At 37.4% G+C, this 24,675-nt stretch overlaps 1 protein-coding gene across 7 annotated transcripts in view; it reads right to left on the reverse strand.

Moving 5' to 3' along the window:
• Positions 1-24,675, reverse strand: part of RAB3IP (RAB3A interacting protein) — a 71,245-nt gene that overhangs the window by 18,546 nt on the left and 28,024 nt on the right. For 4 of the 7 annotated variants that reach the window (XM_060307124.2, XM_060307122.2, XM_030866298.2 and 1 more), the window contains 3 exons: positions 18,544-18,819; positions 17,579-17,837; positions 3,765-3,860 (listed from right to left, as the gene is read on the reverse strand). In XM_060307124.2, the coding sequence (XP_060163107.1) occupies positions 3,765-3,860; positions 17,579-17,837; positions 18,544-18,794 (606 nt within the window). In that variant the 5' untranslated portion in view covers positions 18,795-18,819. Of the gene's footprint in view, positions 1-3,764; positions 3,861-7,689; positions 7,840-7,870; positions 7,997-17,578; positions 17,838-18,543; positions 18,820-24,675 lie in introns of those variants that run through there. The other 3 variants (XM_060307125.2, XM_060307121.1, XM_030866301.3) reach the window with 3 other exon arrangements.

Consider the following 24,675-nt stretch of genomic DNA (forward strand, 5'->3'; position numbering starts at 1 on the left):
GAGCTTCATATAGTTTTCATATGTCACCAAATATTCCTCTTTTGATTTTTTTTCCCCCACCTCTTACCATTTGGAAATGTAAAAACCAATCTCGTCTCATTAGGCTGTACAAAAGTATATATAGGCCAGTTTTGCCCTGCAGGCTGTAGGCTGCAGACCTCTGATCTATACAAATATTCATGTCTGTATACTTACAAACTTTGAAAACAGAAATTTTTCCTATCTGGTTAGCAGTGATTCAAATGAAGGGGATTTTCTTCTCTTTTTTTTAAAAAAGTGTTTAAACATCTTCTGATTAATTTGCAAAAACAATTTGTTGGTATTAGAGAAGACAAAAATTCACTAGAGAATGTTCTGGAAAAGCCTTCACATAACTGGCAATGGGACTGAAAATACAGTATAATGACTTATTACAGGAAAAGAAGTACTTGTTCCTTTTGGATCAGTGTATCTGTGAGTCAGCAGCAGCATTACATCTAAATTTTAAAAATGGAATTTAGACCAGACCTTCATCTGGATCATAAATTTAAAAGATTTCAAAAACAAAGGTAACATATTCAATCACACTGCCCTCACTAAATAAATATACACACACACAATATGGTTTAGTGAGAATAAAATATTTTTGTACTATTATAAAAAATTTAAGCATTTTTATTATCTCACTCTTTAAAACTTTTGTTTTATACTGTATGTAACATATGTGTGTTAGTGTATGTGCATAATTTGTAAGTAAGTACATATGCTCTTAGAACAGTGTCTAGTACACACGAAACTCTCAATAAATAGTAGGTATCTTTATCATAATGAAGGTCCATGCTCAAATTTGTCTCTGTGGCTTGAGACAAATGGAAGTTCCATTTATGACTTTCATAGCACTTAAAGCAAGATCAAGGTCATGACTCTGAGTCCCAACTTTGCTCCTTACTCTAATTATGCCTCATTTTCTTCACAGACAAAATAACAATTTATACTATATGTGCCATATGGCATTGTTGAGAGAAAACTAAGCATATCATAGACATTTATTAAAACTGGCTGAAAAAATATAAAAACATCTTAAGACTACATATCTTTTTTTTCCATGTTAAATGTAGACTACTTTGTAAAGCATTCTTTCAACCAACTTCATTTTATATTTTACATTATCTCAAAATCTAAAATACTAGAAGAAAAAAATATATATATACATATATACACACACATACATAAAATTTTAGAGTCCTGTATTTGATACATTTAAGACTCACGTTTGCTAAATACAAAGTATAATTATATTCAAGATTATTCATCATTCATAATAAATTCCTAATTTGAGTTTACAAGTTTACCAAAATTGTACAAATTGAGTTTATTCAGAAAAATCTTTAATTCTTAAAAAAACTACAGACACATACACATAAAATGTAGGCAAAAAACATCTTTTCATAAGACAATGGTAAACCGAAATCATGAAGGCACAACTGAGACCACAGAAAAACGTTTTGCCCTTTTTTTCTAAATTCGTATTGGTTTGAATACAACTTTCTTCATTACTGAAATCATCTTTAATCAGTGTAGTTTCTTTCCCAGAAAGTATACACAGTTAAGGCTATTAGCCATTGTTAGGTTGGGGATAAGTTACGGATCCCAAAACTATGTTTTTTAGATAACTTTTTCATTCACTGCATGAACTGCATTTCTGGTACTTCACATCCTACTATAGAGAGGGAAAAGTTTGTTTGTTCTCCTCCTACTTCATCTAACAAAATGCACATGTAAGTGCAGATGGATGGAAATAAGCAGGGTTAAAATTAAGGGCAGGCAGATAGGAAATCAAAATTAACGTAAGTAGCATAATATATTTGTTTGCTTATCTACTATCCATATATTATAAACATTTCTAACCAGACATTGCTGGAAGAAAAGTCTTATGTTTCCGAGTCCTTCTACATATAAAAAATGTAACAAGTTACACAGCTCCTGTTCCAGATCTTTAACTTCCCACTACCTCTATGCTTAAATTTATCTTCCTCTCATCTCTGATAACTAGCTAACTAAACAAGAAAATAAGTTAGTTTATAAACGTCCATGAAAGCAAATGACACCCAAAAAGACAGGGGAGAGGGCAAAGGGTTGTGGAGCAGATGGGGCACGGAAAGCCCACGTTTGAAAATATCTTCTGCAATATTACTTGTAATGATAGAAACTGTGGAATGTACACCTGATAGATTATGATTATCATTACATTCACTATGTAGTAACATGAAAAGATGTTATTTAAAGTACAAAATATATTAGGATTACAACTAGGTAAGCAAATACATACAGCTAAAACTAAAAAAGACTCTGCATATACAAAAATAACAAAAGGTAAAGAAATTTTTCCTCCAAAACCTTTTTTTTTTTTTTTCTTTTGCGGTACGCGGGCCTCTCACTGTTGTGGCCTCTCTCGTTGCGGAGCACAGGCTCCAGACGCACAGGCTCAGCGGCCATGGCTCACGGGCCCAGCCGCTCCGCGGCATGTGGGATTTTCCCGGACCGGGGCACGAACCCGTGTCCCCTGCATCGGCAGGCGGCAAAATCTTTTTTTACATTAAAATTTTTAAGAACAAATTTTTAGGGAAAAAAGGAAAATACTGGTAAAGTGATAATGACACTAGTCATTCTAGTAACACATCCATGTTTTTAATAAGCAACTTCTGAAGGCTAAAGGTCTTATAACCTAAAGGTAGTGGTTCTTAACCAAGAATAATACCCTCTCCCCATCCTCCACAAGGATATTTAAAAGCTGTCAAAATGATGAGGGAGTATTACTAGAATTTGGGCTAAGTGTGATGGTTAACTTTGTGTGTCCAACTTGACTGGGCCACATACTTTAGTCAAACATTCTGGATGTTTCTGTGAAGATGCTTCTGGATGAGATTAACATCTGAATTGGTAAACTGAGTAAAGCAGACTGCCCTCCATAATGTGGGTGAGGCTCATCCAATCAGCTGAAGGCCTGTTAGAACAAAAAGGCTCATCCCCAAAGAGTAAGAGTATTCTTCCTGCCTTCAGACTCAAATTGAAACATTAGCTCTTCTTTGGTCTCAAGTCTGTCAGCCTTTGGACTCAAGACTGGAACTACACCATCATCTCTCCTGGGTCTCCAGCCTACCAACTCATCCTCCAGATTTTGGGACTTGCCAACCTCCATAACTGCATGAGTCAATTCCTTACATAAGTCTCTTTCGACGTACATGTAAATGTATATATGTATATGCACACATCCTATTGGTTCTGTTTCTTGGAAAACCCTAATACACCAAGGATTCTAAATGTCCAGCAAAGTCAATGGCCCCCCTACTGAGAAACACTGCTTGAACTGGGTAGGAATTTTGATCCTGTGGCAGGCTGGAAATAAAGATGTGTGCCTTCTAACTTTCCTCAAATCATCCCCTATCAGAAGACTACCTCAAGGGTTTGCCATCTTTGTTACGGAATCATATAAAGATACTCTAAAGCAGCCCCTAAATAGTTGGTAAAATCAAAATTAAAATTTACCTCCTTTCTTTCCACATACACATTTTTAAACCACCTGATTCTGGTAACCCACAGTGTTTTTTTCTTTTCATATCATTTTAAGTTGTAGACTTTACATTTCTTAAAGATTTTATCTTTTTAGAGGACTTATAAATATGCATGAAGCTAAGCATATCTTTTTCAAGATTCCCTCATAAAACAAATCTATCAATATATAAAAATCATGACGTTGCTCTTGGCCAAGATGTAAACAGACCAACCTCAAACAGACTAGCTGTGAGTTCCTCCAATTCCTGTCCAAGTTGATCTCGTACTTTAGAAAGCCTCTCACACTCTTCATCTTTTAACTTCAGTTCCTATGAGAAATTGATCATTTTATTTTTTATTTCCAAAGTTCGAAGTTAGATTCAGCAGACTATACAAATTTTACTAATAAAATTACAAAATATTAAGACTGCCCCCACCTACAACATTCACACTGAAAGTGTTCATTTAGCACTTGCTATGTGGAAACAATCAGGCAAGTCTAAAATTACAAATAATTCTAACTCACATATTAAATTTTCATGTTTTTTCATAAAATATCCAAAGATTAAGTATAATTATTCATTACATGTGAAAATAAACAATTAAATAACTTCATTCTTTTTTCCTTAACTTTTCTCTGAACATATTTATTTCTATCAACCAAGGAATTTCTTCGATTATGCTGATTCATTTCAATAAATGTTCAGTGAAGTTTTTTCATGTTTACTTTAAAAATTGTTTACCTATAATTCCATGTACCATATTGCAATTAGTCTAAAATTTCCATTAGGAGACTATACCCATTTAACACTGTAACCAGAGGCAAACAATGTATATTACATTTAAAATTAAGAAGACTATTAATGACAAAAATCCTACATTTATACGTGACTCCTCAATAGGTCATAAATAGATGCTAAAAATTCCTTTATTAAGATGTTAAATATGCAATTTTATGTTACCCTAAATTTATCTTTCAAACTTAGAGATTAAAAAAAAATCCAAACTCTCTATATATCAGCCACAAATACAGTTATTCTGTAATTGTGGTGGCAGCATAGTTTTTGAATCCCCTGACAATTCCTGACAACCAAATATTCCAACTGGGATATCAGAAGAACCAAATGACTACATCTTCAACAAAACTAGGTAAAAGAAAATCCCAACATATCTTAGACCATGAGAAAATGTGGCTACACTGCCCAGACCACAGGATCAGTCACTGTGTGGAAGGGAGCAGCAGGAAGTGAAAGGGACTACAGAGATACTGTATAAAGCCTCAGAACCCAAAAATCATTACAAACGCCCCCAAAGCAGAGGACTATACCCTTGGTAAAAACTGGAAGAAAAAAATGTGAGAACAAATGGAGAAAAAGGGAAGGGTTTTCACAGGCTCCAAGTTAGAGATGAGTGTAAAAATCATACGCAGTACAGAGGCAGCTAACAGTACAGTGAAGCTCTAAACACTCAGGAATCTCAAAGCATCCAGCAAAGAGACCTTTCCAGAAGGACAGAGCCCCACCATAAGGGGAGAACTCTTGGAATATAAAACCAAATTGCAGGATGGGAATAATGGAGATAGCAAGAGAGAAGGTTCAGATACTAAAGGAGGAAGGAGTGGCAAGGTTCCAAAGGAAACAGATCACTGGAAATATTATTAGAAAAAAAAATATCTTAGGATGTAATGCTAAGCACTGAGACACTAGGCTGATGGAGAAAACCTTCTTTCACTTTCATGGGTTTTCTTGTTATTAATTAGTGCCTTTTCTTTTCAGCTTTAAAGAAGTCCTTTTACATTTCTTGTAAGGCTGGTATAATGGTGAACTCCTTTAGCTTTTACTTGTTTGGAAACCTGTTGCTCTCTCCTTCAATTGTGAATGATAATCTTGCTGGGTAGAGTATTCTTGGCTGAAAGTTTTTTCCTTTCAGCACTTTGAATGTATCATGCCAGTCCCTCCTGGCCTGCAAAGTTTCTGCCAAAAAATCTGCTGATAAGTCTTTTGGGAGTTCCCTTGTATGTAACAAGCTGGTTTTCACTTGCTGATTTTGATATTCTCTTTAACTTTGGACATTTTGATTATAATATGTCTTGGTGTCTCTTTGAGTTCTTTTTTGGAACTCTCTGTGTTTCCTGGACCTGGATACCTGTTTCCTTCCCCAGGTTGAGGAAGTTTTCAGCCATTATTTCTTCAAAAAGTTCTCTGCCCCCTCCTGTCTCCCTTCTCCTCTGGGACCCCTATAAAGTGAATGTTGTTCCACTTGATAGTGTTCCACAGGCCCCTTAAGCTACCTTCACTTTTTTTCATTCTTTTTTCTTTTTGCTGCTCTATTTGGCTGAGTTCTACTGCCCTGTCTTCCAGATCACTGATGCTTTCTTCTTCTTCATCATCTATCCTCTTGTTGAACCCCTCTAGTGTATTTTTCAGTTCTATTATTAGATTCTTTGGCTCTGTGACCTGTGTTTGGTACTTTCTTATATTTTCTATCTCTCTGTTGAAGTTCCCACTATGTTCATCCATTCTTCTCCCAGGTTTGGTGAGACCATTATTTTGAACTCTTTAGCAGGTAAATTACTTTTCTGTTTCATTAAGGCTATTTTCTGTGGTTTTACCTTGTTCTTTCATTTGGAATATATTTCTCGGTTTCCTAATTTTGACTCTCCGTGTTTGTTTCCATGTATTATGCAAAATAGCTCCCTTTCCCAGTCTTGGAGGAGTGGCCTCATTTAAAAAATGAACTTGGGCTTCCCTGGTGGCACAGTGGTTGAGAGTCCGCCTGCCGATGCAGGGGACACGGGTTCGTGCCCTGGTCCGGGAGGATCCCACATGCTGCAGAGCGGCTGGGCCCGTGGGCCATGGCTGCTGAGCCTGCGTGTCCAGAGCCTGTGCTCCACAACGGGAGAGGCCGCAACAGTGAGAGGCCCGCATACCGCAAAAATAAATAAATAAATAAAAAACGAACTTTATTGTTCAGGTCCTAGCTCTTGGTTGCCTCTTGAACCTTTGTGACTATCTAGGCAGCCTGATTTATACTTGACAGGTCCCAACTGTGAGGGTTTGCCAAGACCTGTCAGTGTTCCAAAGGGCGGGACCTTAATCAGCATCTAGTTTCAAGTTGATGAGAAGCCAGACCCTTAGGCAGCAGCTTTTAAAGTATGAAAATATATACAGTCCCACAGGACCACAATTGAAAACCTCGCCAGCCTCCAGACCAGGTAATCTTGAGGTGTCCCCTTGGCAACAGTTGCAAAAATCAGGGCTCCAGACAAGTGCTCAAGCTCCTTTCTGGGAGGTACCTGCGAGCTGTAGCAAGGCCAAGGGAGACAGCAAAGATGGCATCCCCTGGCTTACATTCCCTGAGAACATGTCACGCCCTTCAGAACAGGCTGAAGCTCCAGGACAAGTAAATAGGATTTTTCACAGGAAGACTGGGAGTGTGTTTCAGTCAGCTATCTATGCCATACCCTGGGGATGGCAGTCTGCCAAGAACTGTCTCTCCAACTGTTTCAGTCCCGTGGAGCCCCAAAAACACAAGCCCCCCTCTGGCCTCTAGAGCCAGGCATTCAAGGCTCTGTGTGGACTGTGTGCACCCACTGGCTTTAGCAGGGCTGCAGGAGAGCAAGGGGGTAGCGTGTGCCCACTGGCTTTCCTGAGGCTGTGGGAGAGCACAGGGATGGAGAACACAAGCAAGGTAGTGTGAGAGTGCAAAAATGGCACCTGCCAGTGCTTGCAAGATAGAGAATGCAAAAACAGAGCCTGCCAGCACTTCCATCCCCAGAGAGAGTCCCAATAAGCCCCTCCCGCTCTGGCAGATGCTTTAAGATTAGCAGATGAATCTCCTCACTTATGGTCTAGGCACTTTTCAAACTGCTGCTTTTGTGCTGGGTCCCAGGGTAAGAGAGTCTGCATGTGAGCCTTTAAGAGTGAAATCTCAGTTCCCTACAGCCTTTTGGGTCTCCTGGACATAAGCCCCATTGGTTTTCAAAGCCAAACATTTTGGGGGCTCATTTGTCCAGTGCAGGTCCCAAGGTGCCTGATGTGGGGCACAAACCCCTTGCTTCTCAGGGAGAAGCTCTGTGTTTGTGAGATCCCCCCTGACTGTGGGTCAGCCGCACCAGGGGTGGGATTCCTGGTGAGACTGCATGTCTGCCTCTCCTACCTGTCTCTATGTGGCCTTTTTATCCTTTGGGTGGAGAAGCTGTTCAACTAGTTCTTTTTCAGAGGGAATTATTCCATATGTGGCTGTAGATCTGGTGTGTCCATGGAAGGAGGTGGGTTCAGGATCTTCCAACACCATCATCTTGAACCACCTTCTCAAGAAAACCTTGAACAAGGCTTACCTCTGAGAGACAGAAGTGGCTACACAGATACACCACCAACAACAGAAGGGAAAGCCCTGGAACATGAGACTGAGAGAGCTATCCTGGTTTATCCTACTCCTTCACAGGAATCTCTTCCTAATAATCCTGGGAAATCCAATTCATTTAAACATGAAAAACAAACAAACAGAAGATATGTGAAGTTACCATAATAAAAAAGTTAAACATAAAGCCAAGTCAACTATTGATACAAGGGAAAGAAAATCAGATAGGTATCAAATTTCAACAGCATTTTATGCTAGAAAACAATGGAATCACATTTTTAAGATACTCAAGGGAAAAAACTATGAGTTGAGGATTTTATATCCAGCCAAAGTATCCTTCAAATGTCAGACCAGAGACAGAAAATTATAAAACTGTAAAACTTTAGAAAATATATCCTCCATGAGCCTGGCTGAGTTATCAAGCAGCAAATGAGTTTCATGTAATCAAGAAAAAACTGGAAAAAAAAAAACAAAACTGGAGAAGCTTTAACATTAAGAACTGGGCGTGAGAAGCAAATGTATTTAACTGTAGAACTACAACTAGAAGACGGGAATACACAAGAATGAAAAGACAAGCCACAGACTGGGAGAAAATATTTGCAGAAGACATCTGATAAAGGACTGTTAACCAAAATATACAAAGAATTCTTAGTTAGAAAACAATCTGATTTAAAAATGTGCAAAAGATCTGAACAGACACCTCACCAAAGATATACAAATGGCAAATAAGCATATGAAAAGACATTCCATATTACGTGTCATCAGGGAAATGCAAACGAGGAGACGACAACAACAACAACGAGATACCACCATACACCTATCAGAATGGCCAAAAACCAAAACACTGAGAAGTATATACTGACAAGGATGGAGAGCAACACGAATTCTCATGCATTGCTGGTGGGAATACAAAATGGTACAGCCACTTTGGAAGACAGCTTGCAATTTTTTACAAAACCAAACATACTCTTACCACACGATCCAGCAATCATACACCTTGGTATTTACCCAAAGGATATGAAAACTTGTATCTACACAAAAGCCTGCACATAGATGTTTACACATTCATAATTGCCAAAACTTGGAAGCAACCAAATATTCTCCAGTAAGTAAATGAATAATTAAACTTTTGTACATCCGAATAACGAACCATTACACAGCATTAAGTGGAAATGAGCCATCAAGCCATGAAAAGACATGGAGGAAAATAAATGCATGACTAAATAAAAGAATTCAATCTGAAAAGGCTACTTACTGTATGACTCCAACTACGTGACATTCTGAAAACGGGCAAACTATGGAGATGGTAAAAACATCAGTGGGCGGCCAGGGACTGAGGGGTAGGGAGGGATGAATAGGTAGAGAACAGAGGATTTTCAGGACAGTGAAACTGTTCCATATGATACTATAATGATAGATACACATTATTATATTTTTGTCAAAATCCACAGAATGTACAACACCAAGAGTGAACCCTAATGTAAACACTAAAGTAAATGGGGGATAATAACATGTCAATATAGGTTCAGCAACAATAACAAATGTACCATTCTGGGGTGAGATGTTGATAGTGGGAGTGGCTATGCATATGTGGGGAAAGGGGATATATAGCAACTCTGTACTTTCCTCTCAATTTCTGCTATGAGCTTAAAATTGCTCTCAAAAAAGTCTGTTTTTTTTTAATGGGGATGAAGTTGAGAAAACAGTTACATAAATGTTATAAGTTTTAGAAACGTAAAAATAACACACACAAAAAACAACAGGGCTTCCCTGGTGGCGCAGTGGTTGGGGGTCCGCCTGCCGATGCAGGGGACGCGGGTTCATGCCCCGGTCTGGGAGGATCCCGTGTGCCGTGGAGTGGCTGGGTCCGTGGGCCATTGGCCGCTGAGCCTGCGCGTCCGGAGCCTGTGCTCCACAACGGGAGAGGCCGCAGCAGTGAGGGGCCCGCGTACAGAGGAAAAAAAAAAAAAAAAAAAACCCAACAAAATAGGAGAAAGATGAAACTAAATTCACTAACTTCTTAAATATAAACTGGGAATAAAGGGATATAACTTGAGGCTCACAAATCAATTAGTATAAACCTAAACATATTTAACACCATAGAGATTAACATTAAGATAATACCTTTAACTAAAATTAAATGATAGAGGAGAAGGAAAGAAATAGTTACTAATTTTATGGTATTGCTTATAGTAGGGAACAAAGTCAGTACCTAAAGAAAGGCTAAGAGAAATTCTTTGATTAAAGGTAACAACTAGAATGGAAATCAAACCTTCCAAAATACCAAATAGGAAAAAAAGGAAGAGGGCACAAAGAAAACAGAGCACATAGTGAAAAGAACTGTATTCATAGAGTAGACATTTGAAAGCTATGTGACAGAAACAAGCCCCAATGCAGAATACTTATCAATAAATACAAACGTGTGCAACTCACTTATTAAAAGAAAATGATTTTTAGATCGGCTAAAAAAGCAAAATCCATCTCTATTCTCTATACAAGAGACACACCTAAAACTAAGTGATTCAGACAGATTAAAAATAAAAGGATGGATAGAAGTGCACTAAAAAATATAATACAAATAAAAACAAAACAGAGACCTCAATATTGATATCAGACTAGGCAGGGCAAAAGTCAGTAAAGTAGATAAAGGAAACTTCATAATGCTAAAGACTACAACACAAAATGGAATACTCTCAAATACAAAATACAAACGTAGACCTAAATAAATAGGAAGAAAGACATATTATGTTCTTGAATAGAAAGTCATCATAAAGATGCCAATTCTCCCTGAGTTAATTTATAACTCTGTAAATGCATACGTTTAATTCCAGATCCTTCTGAACTCTAAAATGTCACAATTTTATAATTATATATGAAAAGTCAATTCATTCAACATTTCCTACTATGTAGGTACTACAGTAATCCCTTAGGATACAAAACCAAGTAAGATACTATCCCCTTGAGAAGCTTCCAATCCTCAGAGCAACACATATGTCATTCACAAAGGCAAATTCTTGAATCATTCCCTACCATTTACCAAAGTAAACCTCACCCTGATACTAAAGACCCTCTACAATATGTGCTCAGTTTCCCTTTTCAGAGTTATTACCCTTGATCCATACTCTAAAACTAGAGTTAAACTGGTCTGATTCATTCCTGTTTCATTCCCCAATTTGATCTCATCCACCTGGACTGGGCATAAATCTCTGACTCTTTATGCTTCTAGGTCTAAATCAATCTACCCATATGAACTCAGATTTGTATTTCATGTGAATACTTTTTAGAATGTCATTTGCACTTTTCATTATCAGTACCTTATACTGTAAAATAGCTATTCGAAATTCACTCCTTCAACAAACATTAATTTCGTGCTAACAATGCATCAGGCATTCATCTAGGTGCTGGAAAAGAGAAAAGGAACGAGGCCCAGGCCATGCTTTTCACAAAGCCATAGCCTACTGAGGGCAGCAAATCTTTAAACAGATTCACAAGGAAAACTGATAAGGGCTATCGTAGTGATGTGCACATATTAGATAAAGTAGGAGCCTGCCAAATGTAAAGACTAAAACAGTGCATTCCACAGTGGCTAAAGATGGGGAGGGGTGGATGCCACAGATAATGTCAGAAAGTTAGGTTTATGGTGAGTCCTGAAAAGCCTTGGCTAAGAAAGTGGAACTTACTTCAAAGAAAAGGGGAAATCATCCCAAAGGCAATGGGAAGTCACTGAAGGATTTTAAACAGGACAGTGACAATTAGACTGCAATTCAAAACAGTACCTTGAACAGTGTGGTTAGGTTAAAAAAAAAAGACTGGAGACAGAGAAGACAGTTGATTACTGAAGTATTTCAGGCAAGAGACACAGACTTAAGAGTAGTAGTACTAGAGAAAAGAAATTTGAGGGATATTTCAAACAGAAAATCAGGACTCTATGATCAAGTATATTCCATCAAATTGAAGACTCATTAATTTTACCATAAACATTTTATACATCAAGAAAGAAAAATGCTGGCAATGAAACTATGATCTGATGGGTTTTGGGTTTTTTTCACTTAGAATTTTCATTTTGTACTTATAGGAAGAACTCTTTTAAACTGATGGAGACACAAATTTTTATCGTATGTCATTCTCTTTTGTACCTTTCTCTTTGTTTTGATGTCCTATCATAGTGAGATCCTTTTAGGACATTTAACCCAGTAATTCAGCACCCAGCTCATATAATTCAACTGATTTAATAACAACATGTACGGCTACAGGCAAGTTAGCACGCAAGCTGGCAATGACAACTCTTATGACTGTTGCCTAGCTGGGAGCAATTTTAAAACTCATACTGATTTCAGAGATGTTAAAATGAGGGACAACGTACAACTAAGGATCAATGAAACATCACCACGCATACATGTCTTTTCTCTCCAACTAGTAAGCACCTTAAGAGTAGGGTGAAGTCTAATTTATTTTTCCCTCTACAGGGCCTAATACAAGCTGTGAGAACTTTGGTTACTCAAGAAATGTTTGTTCATAAAAGAACACAGTAAATGTTTATAAGCATCCTTGGTCACAGTTAGTAGGGCCATGCTTAACACGGATCTGTATGAGTACGTGTTTTGAATGACTTTCTCTGGCTGCAAGCTATTCCACTGGATTTTATTTTCTAAGTCATTTTCATTATCTTTTAAGGAAGAATAATTAAAAGTTGAAAGTAACACCTTATATCAGTAGGTCTCACACTTTAGTGAATATAAGAATCAATAGGGTGCTGTACACCAGAAACTAACACAACATTGTAAATCAATTATACTTCAATTAAAAAACAAAAAGGAGGGCCTCCCTGGTGGCACAGTGGTTAAGAATCCACCTGCCAATGCAGGGGACACAGGTTTGAGCCCTGGTCTGGGAAGATCCCACATGCCGTGGAGCAACTGAGCCCGTGAGCCACAACTACTGAGTCTGCGTTCTAGAGTCTGCGAGCCACCAATACCGAGCCCACATGCCACAACTACTAAAGCCCGTGCACCTAGAGCCCATGCTCTGCAACAAGAGAAGCCACCACAATGGGAGGTTCACACACCGCAACAAAGAGTAGCCCCCACTCACTGCAACTAGAGAAAGCCCGCTAGCAGCAATGAAGACCCAACACAGCCAAAAATAAATAAATAAATTTATACATATTAAAAAAAGAATCAGTAGCGTAGTTTATTGAAAATGCATATCCTCAAGCCTCAATACAATAATTTTGTTTCAAGAGAATCTGGGGTAGACTCCAGGAATCTACATTTTAAAAGTGATGTACTAAAACCCAACTTCTGTCTCAGGATTCCACCAAAAGTTGTTCTTCAGCAATGACCTGCAGAAGGCCAAACAAGTGAAGGACTACATCACCACCTCTGGCATCCCTGCACCTGAAAATCAATAACCACATGGTTGCTCCCCCTACACACAGTATGGATTTGTTGCTGGTAAGTGGTTACTCCACCAAAGACTACATTTCCCAGCCCATCACACATTTAAGTATCAGCATGAAACTGGTTCACACCAATGGAATGTAAGTAAAAGTTATGTGTATCACTTCTAAGTCAAAGCTTTTTAGAAGCAGGTGTGCTTTCTCCAAGTTTTCTTTTCCCTTCACTTCACTGGTTAGATATGATAAAACTCTAAAAGATTACAAAGATCCAAGACAGAAGAAACACAGATCCCCGAATTATTTCACAAAGAATTGCCTGTGAACTATGAACATTTGCTTTAAAGTGTTAAATGAATAAAAATGAACTTCTATTAAGTCACTAAAATTTAGGGGTAACTTACAAGAAGCTAGCACATCCCTAACTAATATATTATGCATGTGTGTCTACTTACACAACAGTGTAACTGCATACACATGTATATATTAATTTAATCAACAGAATGTGTTGAGAAGCCATTATGTACTCAAGATATAATCATGAGCAAAAATACATGTAATCCTTATCTTCATGAAGCTCAAAATTATTGAAGTGTATGTTGAAGTGTAGACTTCTGTGTTGGGGTTAACTGGGATGGGGCAGAGCAAACAATACAAATAAAGAAATAGAACTTTCACTCTCAATCAAGATAGAGTACCAGGGATCATATTTACCACCCTGCCTGACAGAACTAAAAACAAAACCAGAAAAAAATTGTGAAATGATTTTTAAGACATTGGACATCAGGCAAAAAAGACAGTGATCCTCCAGAAACGGGAAACAATAAAGTGAGGTCTATGATCTGTTCCAGCATTTCACCTGAAGAGATAAAAGCAGTATTAGACAAGGATTAACTGTTATTAAACTGTATTTCATATGTTCAAGAAGCTAGAAGACAGACTAAACATGTTAAACAAAACAAATGAAATACTTAAAAGACCCAATTGAACTTTCAGGGATGAAGACTAACATGTCTGTGATAAAAAATACATTGTATAGAATTAACATATTAGATATTACAGGGGGAAAAAAGAAGAGTAGTGACATTGAAGACACAGCAACAGAAATTATACACAATGAAACAGAGAGAAAAAAGATTTTAAAAATAAATGAATAGAGCACCAGTGAGCTATGGGACAACTTTAAGCAGTTTAATGTACACATAATAGGAGTCCTGAAGGAGAGGAGAGAGAGGGGAGGTAAGTAAATGTTTTTGAAGAAATAATGGCCCAAATTTCCCAATTTTTATGAAAACCAACAACCCACAAATTCAAGAAGCTCAACAAATTCCAAGTTCAAGAAACCCGAAGAGAACTGCTCAACAAATTCCAAGTTCAGGAAACCCGAAGAGAACTGCACCAAGGCACACCATAATCAAATAGCTTACAGCCAGTGATAAAGAGGAATATCACATCACATGCAGAAAAACAAAAGTAAGGATAACAGCTGACTTCTCGTGAGAGACAGTGCAAGCCAGAAGACACTAGAGCAACATCTTTAAAATACTAAAAGAAAAAAACTATCAACCTAAAATTCTTTACCCAGTGAAACTATATTTCAAAAGCAAAGGTGAAAAACAAACCTTTTAAAATACACAACAGCTGAAAATAATTTATCAGTAGCACACACATAACAAATATGTTAAAGGATGTCCTCCAAGCAGAAGGAAAATGGTATCAGATGGAAATCTGCATCCACATGAAGGAATGAAGAGCACTGGAAATAGTAACTATATGGGTAAATATGAGGATTCTTATATTTAAATCCCTTTAAAAAATAACCAGCTGTTTAATGAAAAAGTAATTTAAATGTATTATGGAATTTAAATAAAACATATAAAGAAGTAAAATTATGGCAATCACAGCAAAAAAACTGAAAGGCGAAAACAAAAGTACAGTTGAGCCCTGAACAACATGGGTTTGAACTGCATGTGTTCAGTTATATGTGGATTTTTAAAAATAAATACATACTACAGTAGCACACAATCAGTGGTTGGCTGAATCCACAGATACAGAACCACATAAAGTCATATGCAGATTTTCAATTGCACAGGGGTCAATGCCCCTAACCCCACTTTGTCCAAGGGTCAACCGCATACTTTTGTAAAAAGTTCTTATACTGTGTGTGAGATAGTATAATATTATCAGAACGTAGGGAGTGATAAGTTAAAGTTGTATACTACAAACCCTAAAGCAATCACTAAATTAGCAAAATGAAGATATACAGCCAATAAGCCAAAGGAGGTAAGATGAAATCACAAAAACATATGGAATTAATCCAAAAGAAGGCATAAAAGGAGAAAAATGGGGAAAAGAAACAGAAGAGACAAACAGAAAACAAATAATAAGATGGCAGATTTAAACCAAACTGTATCACATTAAATGTAAATAGTCTAACATAAACACACCAATTAAAAGGCAGAGATTATCAGAAAGGATAAAAAAGCAAGATCTAATAATATGCTGCCTTCAAGAAAGCCCACTTTAAATAGGGAGACAAAAATAGGTTAAGAGTAAAAGGATGGAAAAATGGTAACTTTCTGGCCACTCTTAAAAGAATAATCAGAATAAACAGAATGATTATTGACATAATTTTGATTCACGAGTTGCCATTAATTCAGGAAGTATTTTCATATTCAACAGTCCTTTTCAAGTCCTGAGCTCTAAGTAAGTATTAATACTACCTTGTACTCTTCATAATAAAATTCACCATATGCATGTGTTCACACATCATTATCATTTCAATTACCTCGACAGTACTTCTAAATACAACAAACTAAAGATTTCAAAAATAACTCCAAACTTGAGCTAAGAAATTAGCAATATATTCTGATCAATCAGTAACCACAATGTATTCCCAAAGATGTATATATATGTTCAATAGTTTACCTCTATATAAATTGTTATTTCACTTAATACTCTGTATTAAGATGAGAGTCTGAGCCAAATGACAGATGCCAAATATAGCCACATCTCACCACACCCCCTACCTTTGGGAAAAGATTAAAAAGGCTATTGATTTTTCTTTCTGATAAATATACATTCAACCAAAAATGTTTTAGCATATCTTCATGGATGTTTAACCATTAGCCATTCATTGAAGCATTATAAAGAGACATATATGCCAGGCATCGTTCTGTATTATTCTAGGCACTGGGGATACAAAAATCAATGTTATGCTCTTGAGAGAAAAGTCTGGTGGGGAGAAGATGGGAATATATGTTTGTAAAATGTCATAATATGCTGGAAATCATGTCATAGAATGTTTTCCCTATTGCTTCAATTTTCTAAATGTGCACTGGTCCATTTCACCTGTGAAATTTATGTACGTAGAGTTGTTCGTATTATTCCTTTATTATACTTTCCATGTCTGCAGGGTCTATAGTGATACCCTCTGTTTCATTCCTGCTATTGATAATGTGTCTTATGTTCTTTTTTTATCAGTCTTATTAGAGGTTTGTCAATTTTACTGATCTTTTTAAAGAACCAGCACTTTGTTTCATTCATTTTCTCCGTCTTTTCTGTTGTCAATTTCATTGATTTCTGCTCTTTACTATTTCCTTCCTTCTGCTTGCTCCTGGTTTTATTTTGCTGTTCTTCTAGTTTCTTTAAGTGGGAGACTAGATTGTTGATTTGAAACTTTTCCTTTTTTCTAATGTATGAATATTTAGTGCTATATATTTCCCTTTAAAAATTTAATTACAGATGCAGAAAAAGAATGAGATATAGTCACAAATTTGGGAATAAATAGAAATTTAAAAGATGACCAAGTGAGAAACAGAACAAATTACTAGGAGAAGAAATTCTCCAAGGTAAGGTACAGAAAATATTCATACCCAGCTGAATCGCAAGGCACCATTACTACAACAGTTCCTCAAAACATAATGACTTGGACTGAATGGCTTCAAGTAAATAATCACAAAGTCAATTACATACAGAGAGGAAAAAACCCACACATGGAACATAACTCACCAAATTTGCATTACAGATAATGCAAGACAGGGAACAGGCAATGTAGGCGGGGGGCACAAAAAGAATTTAAGAATCTCTTTTTTCTAGTTTGTACTCTTAGATGAGCGTCTTTCCTACTCAATTTCACAGATTCCTAAATGCTGCCCAACAGGAGCTGAGACTGTGCATATTCAAAAGATAAGTGTAGAACTGTCATGATTTCACTTGAGTTGCCCCCCCCATGGATAAATATTAATTTTGAATATAACATATGGAAGAATAAAATATCTTTTTGCTTACCCTCTGAGCTTTTGCAAGTTCTTCTTTTAATCTTTCATAGCCCTTTTCTCTAACTTCCAAAACAGATGGGCTTCGTAAGCGGGACAGACTATCAGTACTCAACCCAAAAATATCATCACTGCCATCACAGGCCTCTGTTATGGTAGCACCCTGTAAAAACTCCCTCTCTGCGTTACAGTTGTCCTTTCTTGTAGTTAATTTAGTTAACCCAGCTGTGACTCCAGAGGTAGAACAAGGTGCTGGGTCTGTAACATGGATGCTGTAAAGGAGAGTTCAAAAAACATCAGCATGTGCTTAAATATAACTGGCATAAACACACGTCTATAACTGCATTATCCAATCTGTTCACCACTATATCTAATTAATAGCTTGTCCTGAGCCAAAGCAACCACATTTCAAGTCCTTCATAGCCACATATGTCTAATGGCTATCATATTAAACAGCACAGAAACAGAACATTTTCATCATCCCAGAAAGTTCTATTGGATAGTGCTACTTTAGAACAGGGGTCTGCAAACTAAATGCAGGATAAATCCAGCCTGCCACCTGTTTTTTAAGGCCTACAAGCCAAGAATGATTTTTACATTTTCAATGGTTGAAAAAAAACAATAATATTTTGTGGCACAAGAAAATTACATAAAATTCAAAATTCAGTGTCTATATATAAAGTCTCATTGGAGCGTATTCATTTACATACTGTCTACGGCTGCTTGCACACTTTAACAGCAGAGTCCAACAGTTGCAACAGAGACTGTGTAGCCCACAAAGCCTAAAATATTTACTATTTGGCCCTTTACATAAAAAGTTTGTGACCCCTGCTCTTGAGCATTAACATGTATTGCTCTTCATGAACAACCTTGTATTATTCAAATTTTCTAAAACAATAAAACTTAAAATAAGTTAACCAAGCAAACTTCGTTTGTTTAATACAATACTCTAAAACAAGCATTTTGATGATCTCCTACCTGACACTAGATATTTCTGCACAATTTAAACGTCTGGGGGATGAATACACAGGTTGTGTAGGAAGGTCGGAAACATCTAAGGCATTAGCCTGGATAGGGGCGGAGCATAAAGCTGAAGGATGTGGCCTGTAGATGACACTTGGTGAGGTAGTCTGCTCTTGAGTTCCTGGTTCATACACACCAAGAAGGTCTGGAGAAGTAGGTGAAGCGAGGTTTACTTCATGGAAGCCTTCCAAGGGGTCATTAGCCATAGCAAATGCCTCATCATAGGATAACCTATGTTAAAAAAGCAGGAAATTATTTTGAGATAGTGACATTTAAAATTAAATTAAGATGTATATTTATAAAATGCGTTTAACAGTCCATTATAAACTATAAACTTACAACTTAAAGAGACAGCAAAGGAAAGAAACTACATTTAAAATTTATTAAGTGATCTCAGACAATAAACACTACAAAAGGCAAACAATCTGATTCAGAATAAACTTGAAAGTGATGGCTAACACTGTTACAGTGAGTAATTAACAAATATTTAACAACGAGGAAGGAATAAAAATTTGCTTGATTTTTTTTTTTTCTTTTGCGATACGCAGGCCTCTCACTGCTGTGGCCTCTCACTGCTGTGGCCTCTCCTGTTGCGAGCACAGCCTCCGGACGTGCAGGCTCAGCGGCCATGGCTCACGGGCCCAGCCGCTCCGCGGCATGTTGGATCTTCCCAGACCGGGGCATGAACCCGTGTCCCCTGCATCGGCAGGCAGACTCTCAACCACTGCGCCACCAGGGAAGCCCTGCTTGATACTTTTAACTTTGCTATCATATGTGACTTTGGTTAGAATAAGGAGAAGAGGCAGTAAAGATAGAGACACATGTGTGTAGTTCAACTAACTGTTCTGTTCTGCCTCATACTGGCTCTGACTTTGGATGAGTCTGTGTTTTTTTTCTTTTATTCTGAAATAATTTCAAATTTACATAAGAGTTGCAGAGCTCCTGTACATATTTCACCCAGATTATGAAACTGTTAACATTTTCAAACCATTTGAGAATAGGTTTTAAGCATGATGCCCATTACCCCTTACTATCTCAGTGTATATATCCTAAGTAAACCATCACCAAAATCAGGATGTTAACACTGATCACTATTACCATCTAAACAACTGACCCCAATCAAAGTTCACTGATTATCCTAATAATGTTCTGGATAGGCCCAAGATCCAATCCAGGATAATGCATTACATTTCTCTAAGCCTTAAATTTCTCCTCTAATGGGATGAGAATGGGAATAATAATATTCCCTCCCTTCTCCAGGTTGCTGTGAGGATTAAGTCAGACACTCCACATAAAGTATTTAGTAGTGTACTATGTAACTGGCACAGAGTACAAATAAACATGTTACCAGTCAGCTGTTAGTAATAACATGTATGCTTCAGTTTCTCCATCAGTAAAAAATATTTCATGCAACTTCACAATTATATAAAAAATTTACATGAAAACTAAAAAGTGTACCACTCAAGTTTTTCACTTGAAAAATATACAGAAATCTTATAAACCTTTACTGATTTCCCACTGTCTATAGCATAAATTCCAAACTTGTTATCCGGAAAATCAAGGTCTTCTACGATCTGAATCCAATCTCTCTTCCCAATTTTTTTCTTTCCTACAATAGTACTTTGATAATCATGACTAATACTTTCCCAGAACTTCAAAAAATTCCCAAACACAAGCACCAATATACCATATAATTTCATCATAAAATACAAAAAAACCCCACCTCATTCATTAAACTGAAAAATTTTACTCTCACACTCAATAAAAAAGGCATTGAAAATAAGACAAGTAAAAGTAGTAAGCTACTTTTTATCTAAGAAAGGAGAAAATACAAATTTATTTATATATATATAATTATATATATACTTTTTCATATGTACTTATATTTTAGAAATGGAAGGATACACCAAAAACTAATTAAAAAAAAAAAACTGTTACTTTTAGGAAAGGGCGAGAACAGGAAGAGGAGACAGGCATAAAAGCTATACTTTTCCAAATGTATCCTGCTTTGTAGATTTGAATTTGAACTTGGAACCACGTAAATGATAAAACAAAATTAGATTTTAAAAAAGAATATCTAAAAATAAAACAAATGAATCTAGCTGTGTACTAACATGGTAGTTTTAACCAACATCAAAAAGAACTATTTCAAATGATTTTAAAACATAGTAATAAAACTGTATATATCCCTAGTGGAATATACTCTAAGGTCAAAGGAAGTTAAAAAAATCATACACTATTTTCAGTAATCATATTAGTAAGTAATGTTGATACTGCTATTCTGAAACTATTATAAAAGATAAAACAAATTACATTAATATCATTCAGAACTAAGATTTTCAACATATGAGAAAAGAGATACAAATACAAAATCAAGGAATTTAAAACTCTGAAGTCCTAAATTTGAATCAGAAATATCAGGAAATTTTTTTTTTTTGGCGGTACGCGGGCCTCTCACTGTTGTGGCCTCTCCCGTTGCGGAGCACAGGCTCCGGATGTGCAGGCTCAGGGGCCATGGCTCACGGGCCGAGCGGTCCGCGCATGTGGGATCTTCCCGGACCGGGGCACGAACCCGCATCCCCTCATCGGCAGGCGGACTCTCAACCACTGCGCCACCAGGGAAGCCCACGGAATTTTTTTTATTTAAAAAGATGTCTACCTTTATCCACTGAAAAGGTATAACAACAGCAAGCAACTCAGGAGCAATGAGTACCCCTTGTACCCAGAGTAATACCATTTCCTATGAAAAAAGAACAAGGACTCCTCGGAGAAATGGCTGATTCCAAGCCCGCGGCAGTAATGTACAAAAAGTCCTTGCAACATCTTGTTTTACCAGGAAGCAAGAAAGCTATCAAAGACTACTGGAGTGGTATCAAAAGGACTCCCACTAACCAAAAATGGGACAATCTGAACATCAAAAAGGATAATACCTGTAAAGAACAAAAAATAATTCTAAACCCATGAGTTCATGATTATACTAAAAATAAGACAAAACAAAAAAATCTCACTGGTCCTTTTTTTTTTTTTTTTTTTTTTTTTTTTACAGTACGCGGGCCTCTCACTGCTGTGGCCTCTCCCGTTGTGGAGCACAGGCTCTGGACGTGCAGGCTCAGCGGCCATGGCTCACGGGCCCAGCCGCTCCACGGCATGTGGGATCTGCCCAGACCAGGGCACGAACCCGTGTGCCCTGGATCGGCAGGCGGACTCTCAACCACTGCGCCACCAGGGAAGCCTCTCACTGGTCCCTTTTGATCAGTGCTATGGAACAAATTCACTATTTTGAAGACTGGTAAAATAAAGGAAAGAATCCAGTATTTAGCCTGACTTTCCTATACATTAAAGAACTAAATAGTTTATGAGGAAAAATCCTTCTTTTAAAAGAATCCCATTTAATAAATATAACTTTGCAATCCTAATGAAATAATGAGTCTAGGCAACACTTATCAATAACTATTAAAACCCTAAGGTAAAACCTGGGGTACTTTATAATTAATGGATCAGAATGACAGTACCTGAACTCACTGATGACATTATTATCACAAAAAGGGAGAAAATCAGACATTATGAGAATTATGTGGTAAAACAGGAAATGAACACTACCACCATCCATGAATCATTCTTGCCCCCCTAATAAGAAAAAAAAAAGATCCCAATCCAATCAAGCCTTTAGGTCTTTATCGGTTTATAGGAAAGAGGCTAGAGGAACATACTAAAAATAACATCTTCATCAGTTTATAGGAAATACAGAGCCTAGAGGAACATATTAAAAATAATACCATATGGGGCTTCCCTCGTGGCGCAGTGGTTGAGAGTCCACCTGCCGATGCAGGGGACATAGGTTCGTGTCCCGGTCCGGGAAGATCCCACATGCCGCGGAGCGGCTGGGCCCGTGAGCCATGGCCGCTGAGCCTGCACGTCCGGAGGCTGTGCTCCGCAATGGGAGAGGCCACAGCAGTGAGAGGCCCGTGTACCGAAAAACAAAAATAAAAAAAATAATAATAATACCATATGGACAAAAACAGCAAAATCTAAACCTTGGAAAACTCTTACAGGATAAACCACCTGGTTTTTTCAATAAATAAAAGTGGAAAAAAAGAGGGAATTTATAAAGAAACTTAAGAGACATAATGAAATATAATATATGGACCTTGTTTGAATTCTTATTTGAATTAGCCAACTGTAAAATCATATTATAAGACAATAAAGGGAACTTGAACACTGGATATTACTGATATTATTATGAATTTCTGTCCATTTTTAGAGATAATGGTTACATAAAAAAAAAAAAATTCTTACCTTTTAGAGATACACACGAAAGTATTTATAGATGAAATAAAATTACCTGGATTTGCTTCAAAATAATCCAGGGGGAGAAGGAGGGTATGGGGAGCTGGGCCATCAAACTTCCAGCCCCCCCCAGTCACACAGGATTATAGGGTGGTTTCTCTCATAATAACAGCTAATATTTACTGACCATTTACTAAATATCAGGTATAGTTCCAGCCCATGTACAGTTGAGGAAGCTGCAGCTTAGGGTAGCCAGTATTAAAACCTATGTCTGGGACTTCCCTGACGGTCCAGTGGTTGAGATTTTGCCTTCCAATGCAGGGGGTGCAGGTTCAATCCCTGGTCCAGAAGCTAAGATCCCACATGCCTCACAGCCAAAGAACCAAAACATAAAACAGAAGCAATATTGCAACAAATTCAATAAAAGACTTTAAAAATAAATAAATAAATAAAACCTATGTCTGTTGGACTCCAGAGTCCTAGCTCTTCACCACCACACCACACTACTACTACTAGAATTGCTTTGCCTTTCCACTGTTAGATGGTTCATGTAAATATGTTTCTCCTTAAGCTGAATTAAAATCCATCATCCCTGCAATATCCACCCTATTTTTCCTATGAACACTCAACTATTCTTTCAACAAATATTCATTGAGAGTCTACTATGTGCCAGGCTCTGGGGAAAGAAGATGATAAATCATCTCTGCTCCCAAATAGTATCAATATAGTAGGAGACACTGACGGTGGCAATGATAGTGTGATAAATGCTATAGAATATGCAGAGGCTACTAAGAGACCACACAGGAGGGGCAAATAAATCAGAAGGAAAGGACTCCCAGAAAAGTGAAGCCAAAGAAAAGACCCAAAGAAGAGTAGGAAATAATGAGAAAGATAAACCCCCTGGAAGGACTTTCCAGGTATGTCTAAGGTATGAAAGCAAAGTATTTATGGAAAATACAAATGTTGCATAAACTGGAGCACAGGCTAGGAACATAAGACCCAAACCTCAAAGAGAGGCAGGTCTGAATTCTGCTTCTATCAAGTTACTGGGCCAACGTGTGCCTAGGTTCTCTCATCTAGAAATCTGTAGCTCGGTTTTCTTCCTCACAGGGTGAGAATTAGAAGAGAAATGCAAGTAGTATTTCGTAGAGTAGAGCACCTCTGAGCAGTGCCTCTACCTACAACACACTGTTTAAATTCCACTCACTCCCGAAAAGGAGATTATTTTAAGATTAAATGTGGTCCCTTTATCAAGCATGTGAAATTTCCATAAAATGTTTAGCTTAGCTGGTAATGAGCTGCCAACTAGACTGAAAATCTTTTGCTCTTTCAAATAGTACATGGAAGCTTTAAGATTTATTTTGTATTCAGAGTTCTTATATGAATAACATAAACTATTTTTAAGCAGTAGTACTCTTTGCGTTAAGTAATAAGTAATTTAAACTTTTTTTTTTTTTTTTTTTTGCGGTACGCGGGCCTCTCACTGCTGCGGCCCCTCCCGTTGCGGAGCACAGGCTCCAGACGCGCAGGCTCAGCGGCCATGGCTCACGGGCCCAGCTGCTCCGCGGCACGTGGGATCTTCCCGGACCGGGGCATGAACCCGTGTCCCCTGCATCGGCAGGCGGACTCTCAACCACTGCACCACCAGGGAAGCCCAGTAATAAGTAATTTAAAAAATTAATTTCAAGTGGAGATTATCCCAATTCATAAACTAAACTTGTCAAAGATCACTAAAAATGAGTAAAAAGGACAACAGCATTAAATTCTTATGGGTGAATTACCAACACAGCTTGGATGGCT

The sequence above is a fragment of the Globicephala melas genome, chromosome 10 (assembly GCF_963455315.2).
Source record: "Globicephala melas chromosome 10, mGloMel1.2, whole genome shotgun sequence".
In the NCBI taxonomy this organism is placed as follows: Eukaryota; Metazoa; Chordata; class Mammalia; order Artiodactyla; family Delphinidae; genus Globicephala; species Globicephala melas.